This window comes from Suncus etruscus, chromosome 8 (genome assembly GCF_024139225.1).
Source record: "Suncus etruscus isolate mSunEtr1 chromosome 8, mSunEtr1.pri.cur, whole genome shotgun sequence".
Lineage (NCBI taxonomy): Eukaryota > Metazoa > Chordata > Mammalia > Eulipotyphla > Soricidae > Suncus > Suncus etruscus.
The window spans coordinates 115,646,155-115,673,554 of record NC_064855.1 but is presented as its reverse complement, the minus strand read 5'-3'; the positions used below and the strand labels follow the sequence as shown (position 1 = coordinate 115,673,554).

Genomic DNA, 27,400 nt, shown 5'->3' with positions numbered 1-27,400 from the left:
ACACATACATACATATATATACATATATATACATATATATATGTATATATATATATTTATATATATATATATATATAAAGACAACATCAGAAATGTATTCCCTTCACTGTAAAGTTACAGAAACCAAGATGAAACCCCACAGTGAAAAGGGAAAGAAGAAGAATGGGACGCAGATCAGAGCCTCAGCCACATGTGAAGGACATGGAGCTTGCCCGCCCAGGTAAGGAAAGCCCAGAGCAGACCCAAGGCTGGCCTGGAGAAGCAAACACACTGACCTTCTCATTTGGATCAGGAACTGCTGATGCCAGACTCCGGGACACCAGAACACACTCTCTGGAGCAGCGAGGAACATGCTGCAAAGAACAAGAATGCAATGAACTTTAGGCTTTTGGACGAAAACTGGAAATGTTTTCTCTGGGACAACATGTGCCACTAGAGTGCCTGACACCCAAGAACACATCGTCCACCTCTCCCCTCCTGAGATGGGGAAATTCCTGCTGGCTTCGGACTGGGGCTCCCCACACCTTTATTTTTGGGGGGAGCCACACCTGGTGGACCTGGCCCTGTGCTCAGAAATCGCTCCTGGCAGGCTTGGGGGACCATATGGGATGCCAGGGATCAAACCCGGTGGTTGAACACGTGCAAGGCAAACCTCCTCCTTTGCAAAAGCTGTGTTCTCTCGTTCTCTCTCTCTCTCTCTCTCTCTCTCTCTCTGTCATACTTTCCCTCCCCTTTCTAAATGTCTCTGAAGTAAACTTGGGTTTACTTTTTTTGTTTTGTTTTGTTTTTTTGTTTTTTGGGCCACACCCGGCGGTGCTCAGGGGTTACTCCTGGCTGTCTGCTCAGAAATAGCTCCTGGCAGGCCCGGGGGACCATATGGGACACCGGGATTCGAACCAACCACCTTTGGTCCTGGATCGGCTGCTTGCGAGGGAAACGCCGCTGTGCTATCTCTCTGGGCCCTTGGATTTACTTTTTTTTTTTTTTTTTTTTTTTTTTTTTTTGTGGTTTTTGGGTCACACCCGGCAGTGCTCAGGGGTTACTCCTGGCTCCATGCTCAGAAATTGCTCCTGGCAGGCACGGGGGACCACATGGGACGCTGGGATTCGAACCGATGACCTCTTGCATGAAAGGCAAATGCCTTACCTCCATGCTATCTCTCCAGCCCCTGGATTTACTTTTTAAAAAAGAAAAAACTCTTGGGGCTGGGCGGTGGCGCTAGAGGTAAGGTGCCTGCCTTGCCTGCATTAGCCTAGGATGGACCTCGGTTCGATCCCCCGGTGTCCCATATGGTCCCCCAAGCCAGGAGCAACTTCTGAGCGAATAGCCAGGAGTAACTCTTGAGCGTTACCGGGTGTGGCCCAAAAAAATAAAAGAAAAAACTCTTTACCCAAGAACCTGAAAAGTGTGGTCTTGGGTAGGAAGAGGGGTCCAAGGGGACAAGACAGGGAAAGAAATGTGGGTTCCATGGCAGGGGGAACAGAAGACTCAGTATGGGGTGCCAGAAGGGAAGGGGGCAAGAGAGCTGCCAACCACAGTGCCTGAATTTCCAGAAAACAGAACCTGGGGCTGAGCGAGAGCACAATGGGTAGGGCCACACCCTGTGGAGCTCAGGGGAAACTCCTGGCTCTGGGTTCAGAAATCTCTCCTGGCAAGTTCAGGAGATGCAGGAGCAATTTCTGAGTGCAGAGCCAGAAGTAACCCCTGAGCACCACTGGGCGTGACCGAAAACCAAAACAAAAAATAATAAAAAAGAAAGAAGAAGGAAGGGACGAAGGGAGGGAAAGAAGAAAGAGAGCGAGAGAGGGAGGGAGGGCGGGAAGAAGGAAGGAAGGAAGGAAGGAAGGAAGGAAGGAAGGAAGGAAGGAAGGAAGGAAGGAAGGAAGGAAGGAAGGAAGGAAGGAAGGAAGGAAGGAAGGAAGGAAGGAAGGAAGGAAGGAGGGAGGGAGGGAGGGAGGAAGGGAGGAGGGAGGGAGGGAAACAGTCTGGCTGAGGGTTGACACTTAGGGGACATGGATGCTGCTGCTACTACTACTACTACTACAACTACAACTACAACAACACACTGGGAGGGCATTTGCCTTGTATGTGACTGACCCAAGTTCGATCCCCGCATCCAGGGGGCCTACGGGAAGTGATTCCTGAGCACAGAGCCAGGAGTAAGCCCTGAGCACAGCCGTGTATGGCAATAAATAAATAAATAAACAAACAAACAAACAGACCCAAAATAGAGACAGAGATGGAAACAGGGCTTAGGCACTTGCCTTGCATGCAACAGACCTGGGTTCAATGTCTGGGATCCAATATCATTTCCCAAGCAGGAGTGATTCCTGACCACGGAGCCAGGAGTAACCCCTGAGCATTGCTGGCCAAAACCCAATAAATAAATAAATGCTATCATTACTATCCAAGAAGACTGTATTACTAAACTCCTTCTGGGAGGCTCTCAGCAAAAATTTCTCAGCAATTGCTGAGTTCAGGTGAAGCAACAGGCCTGAGGTTTAGGACTGAATCCTAAGTAGCAACACTCACCCTTGACACAGGAAAGAAACCCAAGGTTCAGGCACCACCTCCAGACAGGCCTCACAATAAGGGTCAAAGGGTGGACGGTTTGAAGGAAGGACTTTCTGACCAGGTACTGCAGCTGGTGCTCAGGGAGCCATCTTGGGTTACAGGGAATTGCCCCTCCACGAAGTTGTTTAATTAAAAAAAATACAAAGACCCAAACCCATCAAGTGTCCCCCCCATCTTAAAAACTCTAAACCTGAGTATGAAAAATGTTTAATTTGGGGGCTGGAGCAGTGGAGCAAGCCATAGGGTGTTTGCCTTGCACGTGCTATCTTAGGACAGACCACAGTTCGATGCCCGGAAGTCCCATATGGTTTCCCCAAGCCAGGAGCAATTTCTGAGCACATAGCCAGGAGCAACCCTTGAGCATCACTGGGTATGGTCAAATAAAAAAATGTCTGATTTGGCGGGTAACACCCAGTATGAACACTCATGCCCTTTATGCTAAGAATTCGAATCAAGTCCATGCATTCGAATCAGGTCCATGGCCCATAAGTGCCCCTTGACTCTCTCTCTCTCTCTTTCTCTCTCTCTCTCTCTCTCTCTCTCTCTCATGGCCCATAAGTGCCCCTTGACACTCTCACTCTCTCTCTCTCTTTCTCTCTCTCTCTCTCTCTCTCTCTCATGGCCCATAAGTGCCCCTTGACACTCTCACTCTCTCTCTCTCTCTCTCTCTCTCTCTCTCTCTCTCTCTCTCTCTCTCTCTCTCTCTCTTTCGAATTAGGTCCATGGCCCATAAGTGCCCCTTGATATTCTCTGTCTCTCTCTCTGTCTGTCTCTCTCTCTGTCTCTCTCTCTATCTGTCTCTCTCTGTCTCTCTGTCTCTCTCTCTCTCTCTCTCTCTCTCTCAGCAGAGATATATTAAAGCTAAGTGATTTTTGGGCCCGGAGAGACAGCATGGAGGTAGGGCATTTGCCTTGTATGCAGAAGGACAGTGGTTCGAATCCCAGCATCCCATATGGTCTCCTGAGCCTGCCAGGAGCGATTTCTGAGTATAGAGCAAGAAGTAACCCCTGAGTGCTGCCGGGTGTGACCCAAAACACACACACACACACACACACACAAGCTAAGTGATTTTTTTTCTTCAGAAATCTTTGCTATGTGATCGTTAGAAGTATGGCACATTCTACATACCGTGGTCCCTCCCTGCAAAGATATAACTTAGTTAATAAAATAAATAAAGGGCATTCACCTTGAAAGCAATCAATCTGGGTTCTGTCCCCAGCATCCCATGTGGTCCTCCAAGTAACATCAAGAGTAATCCCAATGTGCAGAGTCAGTAATCATCCCTGAGCATCATTGAGTGTAGTTTTTGGATCACACCTGGCAGCACTCAGTAGTTACTCCTGGCTCTGTGCTCACAAATAGCTCCTGGCAGGCACAAGGGACCATATGGGATGACAGTATTCGAACCACTGTCCTTCCTGGATCAGCTGCATGCAAGGCAAACACCTTACTGCTATGCTATCTCTCTGGGCCCCCTTAAAAAAAATTTTTTTTGTTTTTGTTTTTGGGCCACACCCAGCGGTGCTCAGGGGTTACTCCTGGCTGTCTGCTCAGAAATAGCTCCTGACAGGCACGGGGGACCATATGGGACACCGGGATTCAAACCAACCACCTTTGGTCCTGGATTAGCTGCTTGCAAGGCAAACGCCGCTGTGCTATCTCTCCGGGCCCTTAAAAAATTTTTAATTAAATTAAATAACACAATTTAGGGGCCAGAGTGATGGCACAGCGGTAGGGCATTTACCTTACACGCAGCTGACCCAGGACAGACCTTGGTTCAATCTTCTCGTCCCATATGGTCCCCAAGCCAGAAGTGATTTCTGAGCACAAGCCAGGAGTAACCCCTAAGCATCACCAGGTGTGTCTCCCCCCAAAAAAAAACCCCACAATTTATCAAGAGAAAATCACCACTCCGTCTGCTGAAATAAAAATATCATCTTCTGGGCCCGGAGAGATAGCACAGTGGCGTTTGCCTTGCAAGCAGCCGATCCAGGACCAAAGGTGGTTGGTTCAAATCCCGGTGTCCCATATGGTCCCCCTGTACCTGCCAGGAGCTATTTCTGAGCAGACAGCCAGGAGTAACCCCTGAGCACCGCCGGGTGTGACTCAAAAACCAAAAAAAAACAACAACCAAAAAAAATCATCTTCTGGGGGCTGGAGAGATAGCATGGAGGTAGGGCATTTGCCTTGTATGCAGAAGGACGGTGATTTGAATCCCAGCATCCCATATGGTTCCCCGAGCCTGTCAGGAGTGATTTCTGAGCATAGAGCCAGGAGTGGCCCCTGAGTGTTGCCAGATATGACCCAAAAACAAACAAACAAAAAAATTCATCTTCTGGAACCAGAGTAATAGCACAGTGGGTAGGGCATTTGCCTTACATTTGGCATTTGGCAGACCTGGGTCCAATCTCTGAAATCCCATATAGTTCCCCAATCCATCACCAGTTGTGACCCAAAACAAAAACAAAAACAAAAAAAGAACAAGAAGGAGAAGGAAAACAAGGAAAAGAAGAAAAGAGTGAGGAGGAGGGAAGGAAGAAAAGGAAAAGGGGCAGAAGGAGGAGAAAAAGGAAAGGAGAGAATGTACAAAGAATTGCAGCAATTTGGCAGGTGGAAAAGGCCAGGGGCTCAATGGCACCCTTGACTGTCAACCAAGGCTCGCCCTTCCATCCCTGCAGCACAAGAGGAGAGGTCAGCCTGCACTTGCACAATCTCAACATAACCAGCTGGGCCAGCCCAAGTTGGCAAGTCAACCAGCCGGCAAATTCTACCAGCTCAAATCTAAACACTCCTGTTAGCCAGGGGTGCACGGGGTGAAGGGCATGGGAACAATTCTGTGATCCAGCCACCTGGCTCAACTGGCACTGGAGAGAGTGCAACCAAGGCGAGTGGGAAACAGCACAGCCCTTTACTAAGCAAGTTAAAGGAACTTCATTGCTCAGCTTTCTTTTTTGTTTATTTGTTTGGGGGCCACACCCAGCGGCACTCAGGGGTTACTCCTGGCTGTGTGCTCAGAAATTGCTCCTGGCAGGTCAGGGGACCAAATGGGATGCCAGGATTCAGACCACCATCATCCTGGGTTGGCTACATGCAAGGCAAATGCCCTACCGCTGTGCTAGCTCTCCAGCTCCTGCTCAGCATTCTTATTACATACAGTTGGGGCTAGAACAAGGTTCGTTTATTCCAATAAAAGATTCCATACTGGGCAGGATCGATAGTACAGTGGCTATAGTCTGTGACTTGCAGGTGGCTGACCTGGTTTGATCCTCAACACCTCCTACGTGTTTCCCTGAGGCCTGCAAGGAACAAGCCCTGAGCTTGGGGATGGCCCAAAGACCAAAGACTATTTCTCTGTGACTACATACCTACTGTATTTTCTGGCATATAAGACGACTTCTGAAACAAAAAAAAAAAGTCCATCGAAAAGCGGGGGTTGTCTTATACGCCGAGTATATCCCAAAAAATGTTTCAATATGCCGCTAAATGAAAATTGTCTGAATATTGCCACAAAACGAATTTTCCAACTCGATCCTGCACCAATCACTACCAGGCTGCTCGGACCGCCTCTCTGACTCAGCCAATCCAAGCAGGCTTTTGATGCATGCAAATTAGACAATGTTCTGGACCCGAATCTACACTGTAAAAATCCTGCTCAGATTGGCCAGAGTCAGAGAGGAAGTCTATGACAGTAGAACCTTTGAACCTTTGCTTGTTGGGATTGGCTCACTGTGGTACATGAGCACAGGAACACATGCAGCACATGCAGTGCAGAAACGTTCTGTCTGATACAGCAAATATAGGCCTAAACCTATGTTTTAACTGCAAAATTAGGGGGTCGTCTTATACGCCTGGTGGTCTTATACGCCGGCAAATATGGTATTACATATGCATGTTCCTTATCAAAAGGCAGGGGCAGGGCTAGCCTAACTTGAACCTGCACCACAAAAGTACCCCCCCCCCAAGTCCTGTGAAGAATAAACCCTCGGCACTCTAGGTGTGGCCCCCAAACCAAACAAACAAAAAAAAAGATGGGCCAACCTGTGCTACAGGGGCCTTTATCCAAGACTATGCTGAAGCTCAAGCTAGTCCCAATGCAATAATGGGTCCTTTTTTGCTACAAGGGATGTCCCCTTCCCTCCAGAGCCTCCTCACCTCAGTTACACCCCTGACATTCAACTGAGGGGTTTGATCATTAAACGTGGATCCAGCTTCCAGCCACTCAGCCCCGGGCAGCGGCCCTGGAACCAGCAAAACCTTAGGCCCCTGGTTCCAAAGATCTCCAGAACTGGGTTTTCTTTCACAGCAGGGTGGAGTTCCCCCTCTCAACTGCAGCCTGAACCCCTACTTCACATACTTCACAGCTGTTCACCCCAAACCAGAAGTGCCATCATCAGCTGTTCCCCCTGTTCTTGGGGGCTGCTAGGAACCCCCTATTCTCCGTAAAAGGCTGAGCACATGCCAGGTACAATCACACGACCCAGTGTGTTTAGCCACTCCCAGATTCACCAGGATCCAAAGCCCAAGGGGCAATTTCAGTGCCTGAAGCCCAGCCCCTACCTGTGTTTCTCTGGGTTCCTTAGGGACCGCTCAGCCCCAACACCAACGCCACTAGAGCCCGCCAGCCCAAGTACCAGGCACTCATTGAACATGGCTTTATGCATCCCAGGGACACCCCAGGCCCGGCCCTCACCCCAGCAGGCCGGTGCTTCTCTGCCCCGGAACAGGCAAATGAGACCTTCACAAGAAAGGGGTAAGTAAGGAGAACTTAGGGTTCTCATGACAAAGGCATTTGGGAGCCTGTTGTGACCCTTCTTCATCTAGTGACAACTGTCTTTGCAAAAAAAGAAGATGGCACACCAGGAGAAGTCAGAATGGGTAGATGGAGTACAGAGATTGACCCAGGGCTATGGATACAAGACTCAAACACAAATGTCTGTAAAATGGTGGGTTGTTTGTCCCACAATCCCCAGAGAGGGAGAGGAATCCAATGCCCCAAGGCCAGGTAGGATAAGAGACGCAGGCCCGGCAGCAATTCTGATGCAGGAAATAATCCACACACAGTTGGAAATGAATAGCAGGCCAGGATCTCACACCGCAAACTATTCACCCACAAGCCAGCCGCTCCATCACAAGCACCATGAACCAAGATGATAGCTCCTCCTCCAGGAAAAACAAAGCCCACCCCCAAGGGAGGTTAAAAGCCAGATGAGGAGATGAGGAGGCAATGGGGAAACATCTTTTAACAAGAAAACCAAAGGAACCAATTGAAAGACATCTAATGAGAAAGCAACAACCCAAAGGCCTACCAACAAATGGCCACAGTACTATCATTCAAATAGGACCACAACAAACCTGGTGTTAAAGTTCCAAAGAAGACCACCCTACCCAGCTCAGTGACATGGAAAGCTCAGCTAGCATCACCCAGTAAAGCCTCAGACACTGACTTTAGTAACACCATGGAGCAATAGGATAGTCATTTCAAGTTAATCCAAGTTTCGACCATTCCATTTGCCTCTGTGTTCTAACAAACAATATGAAGTAAATGTGTTTGTGCCTGCTGGGGAGGCAAGCTGATTTGGTGCATGGGAGTGGGAAACTGGCAACACTGGTGGAGGGAAGGTCACAATGACAATGGAGTTGGCACTGGAACATGCTATGGCTGAAATGACTGTATTAGAAACAACTTGGTTGATCAGTTTTAATAAAAATGTTAAGAATTCAAGGATCTGGGGCCAGGAAAGTGGCGCTAGAGGTAAGGTGTCTGCCTTGCTAGCGTAGGACGGATGCGGTTCGATCCCCCGGCGGTTCGATTCCCCCGGCTTCGATCCCCGGCATTCCATATGGTCCCCCCAAGCTAGGGGCGATTTCTGAGCACATAGCCAGGAGTAACCCCTGAGCGTCAACGGATGTGGCCCAAAAACAAACAAACAAACAAAAAAAGAATTCAAGGATCTGGGGCTGGGAGCAACGGCAAAAGCAGTAGGGCATTTGCCTTGCATGCGTTGACCTAGAACAGACCGAGGTTTGATCTTCCGCCATCTCATACAGTTAGTTCCCAAGTCAAGAGCCATTTCTGAGAGCATACCCTGAGTGTCACGGGTGTGCCCCTCCCCCAAAAAATAAGAATTCAAGGATCTGAACTTGACTTGCTTGAGGCTCACAGCTGCCTACAGACCCCAGAGTCCATGAGGGGCAGTGTTGGGTTACACCTTTATTTACCTGAAACAAAGTTTATCTTGGGCCGGGGCGGTGGCGCTGGAGGTAAGGTGCCTGCCTTGCCTGCGCTAGCCTAGGACGGACCGCGGTTCGATCCCCCAGCGTCCCATATGGTCCCCCAAGAAGCCAGGAGCAACTTCTGAGCGCATAGCCAGGAGTAACCCCTGTGCGTCACAGGGTGTGGCCCAAAAACCCAAAAAAAAAAAAAAAGTTTATCTCTGGTTTCTTTGTATCTGTTTGTTTACAACTTGGTTACACCCAAAACAAAGATTGTCTTACTTGTAAACCTGGATGGGTTTACTGCCCCACCGAGGGGTAATTTCTGTACTTTATAAAAAACAGTCAGGCAGGAGCTCCATACGAGGGAGAAGACTGCCAGACTACATGTGTTTCACTCTCGGCCTGGTCTAAATTATTTCATGTGATCCTAATTCAGACTGGTTCACCTGGGCTGGAGATACGGGGGGGGGGGGGGGGGGGGGTTGATTTTACAGGCCAGGTCCTAGTCTCCATGGAGGTCACAGATCCCTATTTCCCCTTAGTGTAGAAGACAGATCTGATCTGATTCCAGCCCATAAGTGTAGAGGACAGATCTGATCTGATTCCAGCCCATTAAGCAGGGGAGCTTTCCCAATTAGTCACTACACCGCAGGGCCTGCCAGAGATCAGGAGATCAGAAGGACAGGGCACGTCTGGCAAGTGTTTGGGCCCAAGTGTGATCTCTGGCACCGCCCAGGCCCATCCCTACCAGAGAAGAGATGTGTTACTGGCTCTACCAGTGAGCTCTACCAGTTAGAGGACACTTCGTGACACCCCAGATCTGAACAACATACTTTTCTCGGCATGATCCATACAGACACAGCCATGTGAGGACTCGCAACATATAAGGGATTTTTTCAGTCTATGTGTGGCTGAATATAAAGGGCAAACAGCATCCATGGGGTCTTTCCCAGTCCTCTAGCATGCATGCCCACTCCTGCTGGCCGCAGGACCTTTGCATGGGCCATTCCTAGCCTTGGAGCTTTGCCATTCTCTTTACTGACAAAGAACTCAGGGTCCTCCAAAACATGATTCAGTTTTGACTTCTGAAAGGAGAACTCTTAGGCCCTTAGCTCCACTTATGGAGCATGGCCATAAGTGAAGGCAGATCTGGAGGCCCAACCCTGCCCCTGTCACTTTGTGTTCTGTACTTTGGGGCACATCACTCTGTACCTCAACCTCCCCATCTTATAAGCTGTTATGATCCAACCACCTATTTTATTTTTTTTTTCTTTATTTATTTTTTTTTTTGTTTGTTTTGGTTTTTGGGCCACACCCGGCAGTGCTCAGGGGTGACTCTGGCTGTCTGCTCAGAAATAGCTCCTGGCAGGCACGGGGGACCATATGGGACACCGGGATTCGAACCAACCACCTTTGGTCCTGGATCAGCTGCTTGCAAGGCAAACGCCGCTGTGCTATCTCTCCGGGCCCTATTTTATTTTTTATAGCACCAATTGGTAATTAGTATTTTACACCTACTTGTTCTTGCTCAGTAAAGATACAGAAACTATATTCATTCCCTAGATTCCGAACTTAGGATGTAGCCCATGAAGATTATTGGTTTTAGTTCTGTTTGGTTTATTGGGGCTCAGGGCTTACTCCTGGCAGTGCTTGGGGAACCATATGGGATGCCAGCGATTAAACCCAAGTAGGCCGCATGCAAAATTAACCACTGTATTATGGCTCTGGCCCAAGATCAGCATTTTTAAGAACCCGAAAAAATCAGAGAGATAGTACAGCACATAAAGCTCATGTCTGCAGCACAGCGACTCAGGTTTGAGCCCTGGTAGCGCTGCCAAGAGTGATCCCTGAGCACAGTCAAGAGTAAACACTGCGCACTGCTTGATGTAGCTCAAAAACACATAAAAGATAAAGAGGAGATAAAGAAGCTGCTGAGTGCCAACAAAGGACGCTGTGGAGGACACGGAAGTCTGTGTGAGTCGGAAACACAAGCTTTTCCAGGGCAGTTCATTTATGAAGGCTTCAGTCTTGCAATTGACATGGCCAAAAAAGATTAAAGAACAAGCGAGATTAAGAATAAATGGGGGATTTGGGGCTGAAGAGATAGCATGGAGGTAAGGCGTTTGCCATCCAAGCAGAAGGTCATTGGTTCAAATCCCAGCATCCATATGGTCCCCGGAGCCTGCCAGGAGCGATTTCTGAGCATAGAGCCAGAAGTGACCCCTGAGCACTGCCGGGTGTGACTCAAAAATCAGAGAAATAGCACAGCGGTAGGGCATTTGCCTTGCATGCAGCCGATCCAGGACAAACAGTGGTTCAAATCCCAGCATCCCATATGATCCCCCATACCTGCCAGGAGTGATTTCTGAGCACAGAGCTAGGAGTAACCCCTGAGCACTACCTGGTGTGACCCAAAACACAAACAAGACCAAAACACAGCCATAAACTGTGTGTGTGTGTGTGTGTGTGTGTGTGTGTGTGTGTGTGTGTGTCTCTGTCTCTCTCTCCTCTCCCTCTCCCTTCCTTCCTCAGTACCTCCAAATAAAAACACAACAAGACCCAAAACAGAGCCATAAACTCACTCTCTCCCTCTCCCTCTCCCTCTCCCTCTCCCTCTCCCCTCCAATCACTGGTGCAATGAATGTCTTGTATGTGAGAGGCCCTGGGTTGATCTCCTCCCGAAGCCTCCCCCAAAGAGATCTGAAAACAATAAATCCACCTTTCTTTAGAGGGGGATTATATCTAGAGTGCTTGGGGAAACCATATGGTACTGGGAATTACACCCAGGACTCATACATGTGCTCAGCCTGGATTAGCAATTTCAGTTTCCAAGAAACTAACCTGGAAGAGGAGTGGCTGAGAGAGGCCCAAAGGGCTGGAGAACACGTTTTTTGCTTCAGGGAGCCCCTGACTGGAACCTCAGCACTGCCAGCACCCCAAGCACCAAAACAAAGCCAAGTAAGTAAATCAAAACAATGAGTTGTATAAAGAGCCTAGGAACTCTGGAAAGCATGGCAGCAAAGGCCATAGAGCGGCACACCAACTTGACTCCTGTTTCTGGGGGCTCTAGCTCACCCAAATGCCCACCTAGGCTTCAGCATCTTCCTCTCTCCAAAAAGATGGACCAGATCCTCCAAAGAGGATCTCCAAATTCTCCAATTCAGTGACAATGAGTCAGGTTACAGACGGTCTTTAAAAGGCAGGTTCGGGTGCCAGAGCCATAGTACCAGGATGGCGTTGCAAACAGGCAACCAGGGATCGATCCCCAACATTCCATATGGTCTCCCAGACTCTTGCCAGGAGTGATCCCTAAGTGGAGAGCCAGGAGAAAGCCCCACGCATGGCCGAGTCTGGCCTAAAAATCCAGTAATCATGGTAGTAATAATAGTAAATAATAGTAATAGTAAAAGAGTAATACTGTACTGGGGGCTGCAGGGAGACAGCCCTCTTAAAGACTTTATGCATGGGGTGGGGAGCAAATTAAGTTGCCTGTACTCAGAAATAACGAGACTCTTGATGCAAAAAGTCAACAGACAACACACACACACACACACACACACACACACACACAGAGCCCTAGCAAATTAAGTTGCCTGTACTCAGAAATAACGAGACTCTTGATGCAAAAAGTCAACAGACAACACACACACACACACACACACACACACACACACACACACACACACACACCATTGCCAGGCCAAAATTTTAAAGTCTCTGGGCATACCCAGAACAGGCTTAAGCAAGGAAACTTAGAACCAAGCAGGAAAGAACCGCTCCCGGGGTGTACGGGTGACAGGGCTAGACTGTCATATCTTTGCAGCAGGCTGTCTATCCCCCGTAGCCCTATAGGCAGAAACAGGCAGGGGCCTCTCCTTGGACCACTCTTGAGTGCAGATGCACGCGTGACCCTGAACCCAGCTGTCCTATGGGCGATCCCTTGGAGCAGGAAAGAGAAGAGAGTCAAAAAGGAAACTGGAAGTACGAGGAAGCGCGTGGCGAGCTCGGGGCCAAACCGGGCAGGCCTGGGAGGCTCCAGGCTCCAGGAATCGGCCTACAGGGTAGGGGACACCCCCCTTGCAGGTGATCGCAGCACCCCGGGGACCCCACAGAGCCACGAGCCTCCTCTTCCAAAGGACCCTGGAGGAGTTAGCGATGCAAGACGATGGTTCGGAGATCAGGGCTCTGGGGGACCCCGGATCTCAGTGCACCCCGCTGGGGGCACCTCCCCAAGGAGTGTCCCCAGATCCATGGGCAACTACAAAGGACACAGCCAAGGGACACCGGACTGGCCCTCCCGGGGATGCATATGGAAGTTTCCAGCCCTCCGATCGGCTGCTGCTCACCTTGAGGATCCACAGCGGCGCCCTCCGCCCTCGCTGCCCCGCCGCGATCAGAGCCCCCAAGCACAGTCCCGCCATTTTCACCCTCCAGCAGCCCAGCGTGCCGTGACCTCTCACCCCGCCGGAGAGGGGCGGGAAGGGGGTGTGTTAAAGCCTCGACCAATCAGAAGCCTGGAGCGCGAGACCACGCCCACATTCTCGCGGGAGGAGGGAAGGGGGAGACACGGCTGGCTTTCGGGCTGCGAAAGGGCGGCGAGGAACAAGCCGGCGCTGGGACCCAGCGGACTCCCCGGCGTTCAGTGGTCCAGGGAGCGCGACTCGCCCCTTCCATTCATCTATCCAACCATCCCCGCTGACCCCGGAATACAGGCATCTCGGTGCATTCGACTGTCGCCCGCTCTAGAGGCCTGAATGCATTTTTTTTTTGCTTGTTTTGGGTCACCCGGCTGTTCTCAAGGGTTCCTCTTGGCCTCTGTGCTCAGGGATTACTCCTACTGGTGCTCACAGACCCTGTATGGTGTTAGGGATTAATCAAATGTGGGTCGCCTGCATTCCAGTTCAGGACCTAACTCCTATATTATCTCTCAAGTCCTTGAAAATAATTTAGAAGAAGACAAAGTACAACGCAATGAACGCTGGAAGACTCTGATCCCTTTGTTCTGTTGTGGTTTACTGGCCTGTTGGACCTCACACAGGTGTTTTTTAGGGGGGGGCGCCCTGGGCTGTCATTATTTCTCCTTGCCTCCGAAATTGTGCATGCTCAGGGGTATGACTGTAAACAATCTTCTCTTCTCAAATGCCCTCAAAAATCTCCTTAAGTTTAGTGACTCTCAAATTGACTTGCATGACTATCTTTTTTATTTGTTTTATATTTAGTTTTGATTTTGGGGCCACACCCAGCGGTGCTCAGGGTTTACTCCTGGCTCTGCACTCAGAAATCACTCCTGGCAGGCACGGGGGTGGGGTGAGAGGAAGGATCATATGGAATGCCAAGATTCGAAAGCCTGTCCATCCTGTATCAGCTGCTTGCAAGGCAAACTCCCTACAGCTGTGCTATGCAAATCCACCAGCCTATATGCCGCTTTCCGGCTCCAGATGCTCCCACAGAGGATAGGACCACCTGGAAGCCAGACTTTGACAGCTACTTGTTCCACGCTGCTTAACTCAGACCAGCGGTTTTCTGGCTGCTGCCTTCGGAGGCGGTTTCTTCAACGAGCTTGGTGCAGCTCAAGGACCTGAAGTTGTATCATGTCTGACCTTTCCCAGAACTTAAAGCCCTGGCTGGATTCTGTATGTTGCGTATTCCAGAGGCAGAGGCTCAGAGATGGTGCAGCTCGGTTGGATGACAGGCTTGGGCCGCCTTCAGGGACATGTGGGCTGATATTAGGGAAAGGAATGAAGAGAGAGGAAAGTTCCCCCCACCCTGTTGCTCCAGGGAGGCCTGTGAGTCTAGGAGCAGTGGTGACCTCCCTGCTGTCTCCAGCCTGCCAGCCTGGGATCAAACTGAATTCTGCCCCCCCCCCAAGACAAATGCCTGACCCTGTCCTCTTCTCTCATCGCCCATGATGGAAATATTTTACAATCACAAAACAGCTGGTCTTCAGCAAGCTGGAAGCTTCCACAGGGGAGTGAAAAGGCGGGGGATAGGATGAAAGGGGATGTGGAGAGGGGCAGTGGGTGGGCAATCTCGGGGAGGGCATGGTGCTGAATCCTGCTAGTTGTGAAACCCTACTCACAACTCACAACCAGCATTGTCAACCACAGTGCCTCAAGGTAAAACTTTTTAATAAATGCACAATGTACCAGTCTTGTCTAATCTCTCCTTTATCTAGCTTTAGGGTGTTTGCTTTGAGCCGTTTTATTGTTTTTCCAACAGTCTTTTTTTTTCCTTTGGTTTTGTTTTGGGGCCACACCTAGCAGTGCTCTGGGTTTACTCCTTACTCTGAGCTCAGGGATTATTCTGGATGGGACTCAGAGACCCTAGGTGGAATTGAGCCCGAGTCACATATATGCAAAGCAAATGCGCTCCCCGCTGTACTATCTGGCTTCTCCAATTTGTTGGCTCTTGTTTTGACTGTACTCAAGGCTAATTCCTGGCACTACACTCCGAAATGACTCCAGCCGGAGAGACAGCATGCAGGGAAGGCATTTGCCTTGCATCCAGAAGGACGGTGGTTCGAAGCCTGACATCCTATATGGTCCCCCGAGCCTGCCAGAGCGATTTCTGAGCATAGAGCCAGGAGGAACCCCTGAGCACTGCCGGGTGTGACCCCCCCCTAAAAAAATGAAATTACTCCTGACAGGCTTGAGGGGACTGACCATATGAACCTGAGAAGACTGAATATAAGACATAGGCCCTACCCTCCTCCATGCTATCATTCTAGTACCCCAACAACTATCTTCAGACAGTTACAAAGCCAAGAATGATGGAGAAGTATAAATTTGAGTATGGCAAATGCCCAATAAGATATAAACAAAATGTTTGCAGAACTTTCTTGACAAAGTAAATACCAAGTAAAAATACATCCACTGGATTTCACTCCTTCCCTGCCTCCCCAGAAAACTCTTTTTCCCCCTTCTTTCCCTTTCTAACCTTTCCTTAGATAGGATCTCCTGTCTACTTTTTTTTCTCATACAACTTTTTCCTCATGAAAACCACTGTGGGAGAAACTTCTGTTTCCCGAGTATTTCCTTACCCTCCACATTTCCCTATAGTTTCAGGTAGAGTGTGGAACCACTCTACCTTAAAATAGTCCCTTAAAATGGAGAGTGGCCTTGTCACCAACTTTGGGCTCAGAGACCAACCTTCAAGAAGGATGGGGTCAGTGGAGAGTCTGCACATTCTCTTGGGCACCCCATCCCAGAAATAAAGGGGTGCAGAGCGCTGCTATCATGAGCTGGGCAATGAGAGTCAACTTAGGGCTGCTAGGGCTCAACATAAGACAGGGCGGGAGGCAATTGCCTTGCTCACAGTTTATTGCAGTTTATCATCATTTCTCCTACCTTTATTACCACAGTCCACACTAAACCCAAACCAGCACCCAACAGTGCCATGCCCTTCTAAATGTACCAACCCAGGATAACCCCAAGCCAGCCAACCAACAGCTGGAATCCAGCTGTGCCCTAAAACCCCAGTAGAGAAGCAGCTTACCAGAATAAGCCTAGGTATTTATTGACACTCCCTAAGGCAGCCTGTCCCTGCAGTGGTAGCCTGAAGGAATTCAACCTTGAATGGTACACTTTGCACTCCACCTAAACTATTTCATTCATTCTAATCCATCTCAATGACACCTGCCAATAGTTCTTTAAGATAATTACCCAGGGGCCCGGAGAGATAGCATAGCGGTGTTTGCCTTGCAAGCAGCTGATCCAGGACCAAAGGTGGTTGGTTCGAATCCCGGTGTCCCATATGGTCCTCCGTGCCTGCCAGGAGCTATTTCTGAGCAGACAGCCAAGAGTAACCCCTGAGCACCGCTGGGTGTGGCCAAAAAAAAAAAAAAGATTAATTGCCCAACTCAATTTCTGGACCAGAGCGCCAGAGCGATAGCACAGAAGGTAAAGCGTTTTTGCCTTGTACACAGGTGGCCAACTCGAACTGACCCAGGTTTTATCCCCAGCATCCCATATGGTACCACAAGCCTGCCAGGAGTAATTTCTGAGTGCAGAGCCAGAAGTAACCCCTGAGTGTCACTGGATGTGGCCCAAAATCCAGGAAGGAAGGAAGGAAGGAAGGAAGGAAGGAAGGAAGGAAGGAAGGAAGGAAGGAAGGAAGGAAGGAAGGAAGGAAGGAAGGAAGGAAGGAAGGAAGGAAGGAAGGAAGGAGTCGAAGTAATATTGCAGAGGGTAGGCACCTGCCTTGCATGTGGCCAACCCAGATACAATCTTCGGCATCCCATATGGTCGTCCAAGCACCACCAGGAGTAATACCTGAGTACAGAGCCAAGAGTAAATCATGAACAATACCAATGTGGCCAAAAATAAAATAAAATAAAGGTAGAGAATGCTTGTGAGGGTGAGTTTCTGCCTTTTCATTTTCATGAGTTCATTAAGACATGCAGACTGTGCTCAGTCCTTTTATGTTTTTTTGTTTTGTTTTGTTTTGTTCTGGGGTTATACCCTGAGGTGCTCAGGGCTTACTCCTGGCTCTGAGTTAAGGAACCACTCCTGGTGGTGCTCAGAGGACCATATGAGATGCTAGAGATTGAACCTGGGTCAGCTACGTGCAATGCAGTTGTGCAGCTCCCTGCTGTGCTGTCCCTCTGGCCCCAATACTCAGCTCTTTTACTTCTCTGACATGCTCACTGATTTCAGCTCTGGGCAAGGATGGCTTCACTCCATGTTCGGTGACAAGTCATCACATCCTGCACCAAGCCATCACAGCCTATACCGAGCCATACTGGCACCGGGTGACTCACACTTGACTGTAGTTTCATGAACACCAACAGCGACACTTGTGTCAGTGTGTGAAGATAGGCTTCTGGAGACAGCAGTGCCTTACCATAGGACAGGGATCCATGCCTATTCCAGAAGTAACTTGCCCACACAGAGGCATCTCGAATGTGGACCTGGCAAGCGTTGGGAAATCCCACTGTTTGAGAATGTTCTGGAGAGTTATGAGCATGGGTGGTCCATGCTAGCATCAGGGGGCCAGAGGCATGGCAGCTGAACCTGTCTCCAGTCATTACCCCATTGTGCACATCATCACCCACCACCTCAGTGGCATGCGGACACATGATGTGGTCAGTGCCTTGGAAGGCTCATTGTGAGGGACTCCAAAGACAAACCAGCAAGAGGGACCTAAGCAATAGCACAGTTGGGAGGGTATTTGCCTTATATGTGGCAGAGTTCATCCCAGGCATCTCACATGGTTTCCAGAGCCTGGCAGGAGTGATTCCTGAGTGCAGAGCCAAGAGTAACCCCCAAGTGTCGCCAGGTGTGGCTCAAGAGCCAAAAAAATTTAAAAATAACTTCTCTCCCTTGTAGTAGAAAAATTGCAGTAGGGGCCGAAGAAATAGTACAGCAGTAGGGTGTTTGCCTTGCCTTGGCTGACCCAGGACGATTCCCAGAATTCCATATGGTCCCCTGATCCTGCCAGGAGCAACTCCTGAGCACAGAGCCAGGAGTAACCCCTGAGCACTGCAGGTATGACCCAAATCCCCCTCCAAATTGCAGTAATACCTTGCCCAAATTGTCAGATTGTGTATCAACAACCTGCCACCAACACAGATATCCCATATTCAAACACTCACAATGGGGTGGAAGAGGTGGCCCAAAGGGTGAGGGTTCATGCTCTGCCTGAGGAGACCTAGGTTTGATCCCAAGCACTGCTAAGACTGACCCCCAAGAGCATGAGTAGCACCTGAGCACCTCCAGGCCTGGCTCACTTTAAACAAACCAAATAGGTGCAGGTGCCTTTAGACGTGAAACAACCTTAACAGCTCACTGATACTATGTCCCACTGGATACCCATCACCTGAACATAAGCATGAGTACAGTTACCAAAAAAGTGAGTGTTGGGGGCTGGAGTGATGATAGCACAGCGTTTAGGGAGTTTGTCTTGCTCACAGACAACCTGGGTTTGATCCCCGGCATCTCACATGGTCGTCTAAGCCTGCCAGGGTGGTGAGTGGGGACCATATAGGATGCCAAGGATCAAACTCTGGTTGGCTACCTGCAAGGGAAGCACCTTCCCCGCTGTCCTATCACTCTGGCCTGTTTCTTTGTTATAAGCCTCACCCAGCAATGCTCAGGACTTAATCCTGCCTTTGCCTTCAGGAATCATTCCTGGCAGGGCCTGGGGACCACATGGGGATTTGGGGTAATTGAAAACTGGTTGGTCAATTGGTCAAGTACAAAGCAAGAGCCCTTCCTGCTGTACAGTATCTCCAGTTCTCTAGAATTACACATTGAGAGGGAAAAAAAATTCATCCTAGAAACTTAGAAGGCTCATTTTCTTAAAGTAAAATGTTTTCTTCCAGTATTCTTCAGAACTGTCATTGTGTTTAAAAAGACAAAGAACGGCTCAGGAACTGTTGCAGATGAAAGAGATGAAAGGAAAAGTCACTGTGACACGATCACTGCAGCCTCTAGTGGAAGAAAACAAGTGCTATAAGGACATCGCCAAGTGGGCTGTTCTGCCTGGGCATAGACAGTAGGAAAGCTGTCAGTGTGGGTCTCGCCTGAAGTGTGGGTCTCCCTGAAGTTAATTACCATCAAAATGTTATTTTTTTAAATTTAATTTTATTTTATTAAAAATTGTTATCAGGACCCGGAGAGATAGCACAGCGGCATTTGCCTTGCAAGCAGCCGATCCAGGACCAAAGGTGGTTGGTTCGAATCCCGGTGTCCCATATGGTCCCCCGTGCCTGCCAGGAGCTATTTCTGAGCAGATAGCCAGGAGTAACCCCTGAGCACCGCCGGGTGTGGCCCAAAAACCAAAAAAAAAAAAAAAAAAAAATTGTTATCTACGGGCCCAGAGAGGTAGCACAGCGGTGTTTGCCTTGCAAGCAGCAGATCCAGGACCAAAGGTGGTTGGTTCGAATCCCGGTGTCCCATATGGTCCCCTGTGCCTGTCAGGAGCTATTTCTGAGCAGACAGCCAGGAGAAACCCCTGAGCACTGCTGGGTGTGGCCCAAAAACCAAAAAAAAACAAAACAAAAATTGTTATCTACAAAGTCCTTCATAGTTGACTTTCAGATATACAATGAGCCAGGAGCCATCCCACCACCAGTGTCAACCTCCCTCCCCCAATAGCTCCAGAGGGCATCCTATACCACCACCCTTTGCCCCCTGGCCTTCCAGTATAACAGACCCCTTTAAGTCTAGATTGCTAATGCTTAGATCCCTTGATTCTATTATCAGAACATTTTTTTTTTGGTTTGTTTTTGGGTCACACCCAGCAGCGCTCAGGGGTTACTCCTGGCTCTCTGCTCAGAAATTGCTCTTGGCAGGCTCAAGAGACCATATGGGATGCCGGGATTTGAACCACCGACCTTCTGCATGCAAGGCAAACGCCTTACCTCCATGCTATCTCTCCGGCCCCATATCAAAGGTATGTGACAATCTCAAATAACTTAGATAAAAACAGAGATGGGACAGCCAATAGGGTACCTGCCTTGCATTGATTTGATCCCAGCATCCCATATGAAGTTATCCCTGTGTGCAGAGTCAAGACAAAGCTCTGAGCACAGCTCAGAATAAAATTGCAAACTAAAAAGAGAGAGAGGCACAGAGTGATAGTACAGTGGGTAGGACATTTGCCGTGCATGCTGCCAAAACAGGTTTGATAGGAACATCCAAAATGGTCTCCTGAGCCCACCACGAGTGATTCCTGGGTGAAAAGCCAGAAGTAACCTCTGAGCACTGCTGGGTATGGCCAAAAACCAGAGTGGGGAGCAATGGACAGAGTTTTTGTCTTGCACATGGCCAACCCAGGTGTGATCTCAGCAACCTATCAGTCCTTCTGGACTACCCAAGCAAACCAGGAGTGATTCCTAAGTGCAGAGCCAGGAGTCAGCCCTTAACATCACCAGTTTTGGCTCAAAAATTAGGGGCCGGAGAGATAGCATGGAGGTAAGGCGTTGTGTTGCATGCAGAAAGTCCGTGGTTCAAATCACATATGGTCCCCCGAGCCTGCCAGGAGTGATTTCTGAATGTAGAGCCAGGAGTATACCCTGAGCGCTGCCAGGTGTGACCCAAAAAAACAAAAAATAAAATAAATAAAAAATTAAGGGGCCGGAGAGATAGCATGGAGGTAAGGCGTTTGCCTTTCATGCAGGAGGTCATCGGTTCGAATCCCGGCGTCCCATATGGTCCCCTGTGCCTGCCAGGAGCAATTTCTGAGCCTGGAGCCAGGAATAACCCCTGAGCACTACCGGGTGTGACCCAAAAACCAAAAAAAAAAAAAAAAAAAAAAAAAAAAAAAAAAAAAAAAAAAAAAAAAAATTAAAAAAGAAGGGGTGTCTTGAGAGATATATAGGTATCGATATATAAAAGGTATATATAAAAGGTAGCCAAGGTGCTTGCATTGGATACGATTGACCTATGTTTGATACTCAGCACACAGTGTCTCCAGGGTGCTTCCAAGAGTGATCCCTGAGCACACAGGAGTAAACCTGGAACACAGTCAGGTGTCAGAAACAAAAGAAACTCAGAAACAAAAGCAGAACAAAAATTAAAGGAAAAAAGAGGGGCCGGAGAGATAACACAGCGGTGTTTGCCTTGCAAGCAGCCGATCCAGGACCTAAGGTGGTTGGTTAGAATCCCAGCATCCCATATGGTGCCCCATGCCTGCCAGGAGCTATTTCTGAGCAGGTAGCCAGGAGTAACTCCTGAGCGCCGCCGGGCATGGCCCAAAAACCAAAAACAAAAACCAAAAACCAAAACCAAAAACCAGGCCTGGAGAGATAGCATAGCGGTGCTTGCCTTGCAAGCAGCCGATCCAGGACCAAAGGTGGTTGGTTCGAATCCCGGTGTCCCATATGGTTGTCCCCGTCCCCCACCCCACCCCCCCGTGCCTGCCAGGAGCTATTTATGAGCAGACAGCCAGGAGTAACCCCTGAGCAACGTCGGGTGTGACCCAAAACAAAAAACAAAACAAAAAAAAAATTTTGTTATCTACGGGCCCAGAGAGGTAGCACAGCGGCGTTTGCCTTGCAAGCAGCCGATCCAGGACCAAAGGTGGTTGGTTCGAATCCCGGTGTCCCATAGGGTCCCCCGTGCCTGCCAGGAGCTATTTCTGAGCAGACAGCTAGGAGTAACCCCTGAGCACCGCCGGGTGTGACCCAAAAAAATAAAATAAAAAAAACAAAAAACAAAAAACCAAAGGATAAAAGAAAGAGGTAAAAATTTCTAATGGAAAAGTAAGTGGGGCCAGAGGGCTCTTGTCAAAAAAAATAATTATGCTACCATCCAATCTTAAAGCTATCCATTCTTATAAATGTGAATAAAACCTTATTATGGTTTAATTTGCATTTCCTTTGCTACGAATAAGTTTGATCCTTATGCATATATTTTGGGTAATGTTTCTCTTTTTTTTTTTTTTTTTTTTTTTTTTTTTTTGTGATTTTTGGGTCACACCCGGCAGTGCTCAGGGGTTATTCCTGGCTCCAGGCTCAGAAATTGCTCCTGGCAGGCACGGGGGACCATATGGGACGCCGGGATTCGAACCGATGACCTCCTGCATGAAAGGCAAACGCTTTACCTCCATGCTATCTCTCCGGCCCCAAATGTTTCTCTTATTAAATATCTGCTCCCATATTTTGCTTTATTTGTTGTTTCTTTTATTGTTGCCTACCTATTTTATGAATTAATTTGGCATGTAATTTAATTTTGGGAGGCCACATTGGTGGTGCTCCTGGCTTTGTGCCCAGAAATCACTCCTGGAGGGCTTGGAGGACCATATGAGATGCCAGGGATCAAAACTGGGTCTGTCCTGGGTCGGCCGCATGCAAGGTAAATGCCCTACCGCTGTGCTATTGCTTTGGCCCCTAAATTAATTTTTTTGTGTGTGTGGTTTTTGGGTCACACCCGGCAGTGCTCAGGGATTATTCCTGGCTCCAGGCTCAGAAATTGTTCCTGGCAGGCACGGGGGACCATATGGGACGCCGGGATTCAAACCGATGACCTCCTGCATGAAAGGCAAACGCCTTACCTCCATGCTATCTCTCCGGCCCCATAAAAATTTTATTGGTTTTAGAACCACACCAGCAGTGTTCATGACTGACTCCTAAATTTATGTTCAGGAATCACTCCTTACAGCGCTTGAGGGCTGTATGGGATGCTGGGGATCAAATCTGATCAGCCAAGTGCAAGGCAAGTGCCTTCCCCACTTATACCATCACTCCAGCTCCTAAGTCAATTTTATTATTCTATTATTTTGAAAGGGGTGCCATTCCTGATAGTGTTCAAAGGTTACTCCTAGCTCTGTGCTTAGAAATTGCTCGTGGCAGGCTCGGGGACCATATGGGATGCTGGGGATTAAATCCGGGTAATGCCAGGCAAATGCCCTATCCACTGTCCTATTGCTCCAGCCCCTCTTATACTATTCTTGAGATAATGGGTGCTCCAGCCTCCAAAAGAAAAACACAGCAGAACCAAGGAGAGTGCAAAGGGCTAGGAGAAAGGCTTCTGTCCATTCTACCACATGGTCCCAATGGTTTCCACTAGATTTGGTCCAAACCAAAGCAAAACAAGCTCGGGAACATTACAGATAAAGAAAAGCAACTGATTGTACAACAGGTAAGACCCAACTACTGGAATTGCTCCCACCTCCTTTCTAGACCCCTCCTCTCATTCCCTCGTCCCCTTTATGAGGGAGAAAGTAAAAAAAATGAATAAATAAAAGGAAACTTGGTACATCTACACAATAAAATGTAACACGGCTGTTAGGAAAAATTAAGTCATGAAATTTGTTTACACATGGATGGATATAGAGAGTGAAATGAGTTAGAGGAAGAGGAACAGACATGAACTGATCACACTCATTTGTGGGAAAAAAAAAGTAATAATAATAATAATAATAATAATAATAATAACAGGGCCCGGAGAGATAGCCAGCGGCGTTTGCCTTGCAAGCAGCCGATCCAGGACCAAAGGTGGTTGGTTCGAATCCCGGTGTCCCATATGGTCCCCTGTGCCTGCCAGGAGCTATTTCTGAGCAGACAGCCAGGAGTAACCCCTGAGCACCGCCGGGTGTAGCCCAAAAACCAAAAAAATAATAATAATAAAAATAAAATAATAGGGGCCGGAGAGATAGCATGGAGGTAAGGCATTTACCTTTCATGCAGAAGGTCATCGGTTCGAATCCCGGCGTCCCATATGGTCCCCCGTGCATGCCAGGAGCAATTTCTGAGCACGGAGCCAGGAAAAACCCCTGAGCACTGCCGGGTGTGACCCAAAAACCACAAAAAAAAATAAATAATAATAATAATAATAATAATAATAATAATTACTAAAGACGATAGAGATGAGGATCAGGACCGTCCAAGGCAAGAAGCTTGCCACAAAGAGCGGCAAGTGGGGCTGGGTAGGTGGCGCTGGAGGTAAGGTGTCTGCCTTGCAAGCGCTAGCCAAGGAAGGACCGCGGTTAGATCCCCCGGCGTCCCATATGGTCCCCCCAAGCCAGGGGCGATTTCTGAGCACATAGCCAGGAGTAACCCCTGAGCGTCAAACGGGTGTGGCCCAAAAACCAAAAAAAAAAAAAAGCGGCAAGTGCAGTGAAGGCAAAGATGAGACCACAGGGCCCGAAGAGCTAGCACAGCGGTGTTTGCCTTGCAAGCAGCCGATCCAGGACCAAAGGTGGTTGGTTCGAATCCCGGTGTCCCATATGGTCCCCTGTGCCTGCCAGGAGCTATTTCTGAGCAGACAGCCAGGAGTAACCCCTGAGCACCGCCGGGTGTGTCCCAAAAACCAAAAAAAAAAAAAGATGAGACCACAATGATAGTGGGAAATGATTGCTTTGGACAAGAACTGGATGCATGATGCCCCTTCAGTAACAGTATTGCAGGGCACAGTGTCTAAAATGAGAGAAAAAAAGGAAAGAGAGAGAGAGAGAGAGAGAGAGAGAGAGAGAGAGAGAGAGAGAGAATGTCTACCATAGAGGCAAGTAGAGAGGGAAGGGTGGGAGAGAAATGGGGACACTGATGACAAGAAATGTGCATTGGTGAAGGGTGTTGGACATTGTATGACTGAAAGTCAATCATGAGCAACTTTGTAATTGTGTGTCTTAGAGTGATTCAATTAAAAAAATAATTTTTTTTGTGGTTTTTGGGTCACACCCGGCAGTGCTCAGGGGTTATTCCTGGCTCCATGCTCAGAAATTGCTCCTGGCAGGCACGGGGGACCATATGGGACGCCGGGATTCAAATTGATGACCTCCTGCATGAAAGGCAAACGCCTTACCTCCATGCTCTCTCTCCGGCCCCTCAATTAAAAAAATTTTAATCCTCTGCTGAGTCAAAGTGATAGCATAGCGGTAGGAAGTTTGCCTTGCATGCAGCCAACCTGGGACAAACCCGGGTTTGATCCCCAGTACCCTGGGTCCTCCAAGCCTTCCAGGAGTAAGTTCTGAACACAGAGCTCGGAGTAACCCCTGAGCACTGCCAAGTGTGGCCCAAAAACCTTAAATGATAATAATAAAAAACCTCTGGCTGCACCAGGGTTCAGCAGGAAGTGACCAAGGAGAAAAGGGAGCCAGACCCAGCACTGAACCCCTTAGAACAGCTTCTCAAGACCCTGTCAGGCCAACATGTGACCCACACGACAGCCACAGGGCAGCTGATTCAATGGGGCAGACAAGGAAGACTGAAGGACTATCTGAGGGGCCGGAGAGATAGCACAGCGGTAGAGCATTTGCCTTCATGCAACCAACCCGGGAGGGACCCGGTTCGGTTTTTGAGTGCAGAAGCCAGGAGTAGTTCCTGAGTGCCACTGGGTGTGGCCCAAACATCAACCAACCAACCAATCAATCAATCAATCAATAAAGTTTTTACCAAAATAATGAAGGACTGGGCCTAAGCGATAGCACAGCAGTAGGGCATTTGCCTTGCATGCAGCTGACCCAGGATGGACCTGGATTCAATCCCCAGCATCCCTATGGTCCCCCAAGTCAAGAGCAATTTCTGAGCACATAGCTCAGGACTAACCCCTGATAGTCACTGGGTGTGGCCCAAACTCCCCCCCCCAAAAAAAAAAAGGAAAAGGAAAAGGAAAGGAAAGGAAAGAAAGGACTGTCTGAAGGAGCCAGGGGTTGTTTCTCCCAGGTATAGACAGTCTAGCTTGGATTCTGGCTCCCCAGGACTGGCTTTCGGATACAGGTGTACGGAGCAGGTCTCACAGACACTGTATCCAATGCAAACAGATTTGCTGACATGGTGCCCACTAAGAAACCGCAACATCCTTAGATCCCTGCATTCAGAATCTGAAACAAATGCTGGGCTTCTTGTCAAACCCTCATCACTAAAAAACAGCAACCCCCGAAGAAATGTGAGAAGATTGGGGCCCTGAGCTTGACTGGCCTAAACTTGGCCTGATTTGATCCCTGGCACCGCAAAGGGTTTACTAAGCACCAGCAGAAGTGACTCCTGAGCACAGAGCCAGGAGGCAAAGAGTAAGCCCTGAACATCACTGGGTATGCCAGACACAAACAAAAAAGAACAAAATTATATGTCAGAAACCCTTATCTTTAAACCATAGCATTGTTTGCTGATAGCTACCTTGAGTTATGAAAGCAATGATGAATGTCCAAGTTCAATCTAGTCTCAGGGGCCAAAGCAATAGAACAGCAGGGAAGGTGCTTGCCTTGCACACATCAGTCTGGCTCTGATCTCTGGCATCCCATATAGGGACACTGCCATCACTATTCCTGACCATCCCTGGTGTGACCAAAATAAATAAATAAATAAAACCACTAACAGCAATAAAAATAGTCTCAGGAACAGGAGCAATAGTACAGTGGGTAAGATGATGACCTGTACATACACTGCATGGGTTCGATCGCCTGCATCCCATAAAGGCCCTGAGTGATCCCACCAGGAGTGAATCCTGAGTGTGGAACTGTGTGCCTCAGCACAGTCAGGTATGTCCAAAGACAAACAGAAAAGAAATGAACTATACCTCAGAACCTCTTACTCTCAAACCAAGGGCATTGCAGATAGCTATCTTGAAAGTTATGAAAGAAATATTGAATGTTCTGATTATAGTCTCAGGGACTGAAGCAAGAGTACAGAAGGTACAATACTTTGTTCAAACACTAGGTGCATTCTGGGTAGGTTTCATTTCTGGCATCCTATGTGGTCTCCTGTGCACAGCCAAATGTGACTCTTAAAAAAAAAGAAACCATCACCGAAAAGTCTTAGGCTAGAAAGGAGGGGAAACAGGAGGGGATTAAGGCTCTTATCTTGCATGTGGCTGACCCTGAGTTCAATCCCCAGGACCACAGATGATTCCCAAGCATTGCCAGAGTGAACCCTGCGTACAGAGGCAAAAATAGCTCCCAATATCACCCAGAGTAGCCCAATATGACCTTGCCCCTTAGAAACTATACAAGGCTAGGGCCAGAGCGGTAGCACAGTGGTAGCGCACTTGCCTTGCACGCGGCTGACCTAGGAAAGATCGTGGTTTGATCTTCCAGCATCCCATATGGTCCCCCAAGCCAGGAGTGATTTTTTTTTTTTTTTTTTGCTTTTGGGCCACACCCAGCGGTGCTCAGGGGTTACTCCTGGCTATCTGCTCAGAAATCGCTCCTGGCAGGCACAGGGGACCATATG

General features: G+C 48.7%; 1 protein-coding gene across 1 annotated transcript in view; it reads right to left on the bottom strand.

Annotated features, from left to right (window-relative positions):
• Positions 1 to 13,232, bottom strand: part of PCCA (propionyl-CoA carboxylase subunit alpha) — a 263,459-nt gene extending 250,227 nt beyond the window's left edge. Inside the window, exons 1-2 of the mRNA XM_049778616.1 lie at positions 13,137 to 13,232; positions 276 to 353 (exon numbers count right to left, since the gene is read on the bottom strand). Coding sequence (XP_049634573.1) covers positions 276 to 353; positions 13,137 to 13,211 — 153 coding nt within the window. The 5' untranslated portion in view covers positions 13,212 to 13,232. The remainder of the gene's footprint in view (positions 1 to 275; positions 354 to 13,136) is intronic.
• Between the last annotated feature and the right edge of the window lie 14,168 nt (positions 13,233 to 27,400).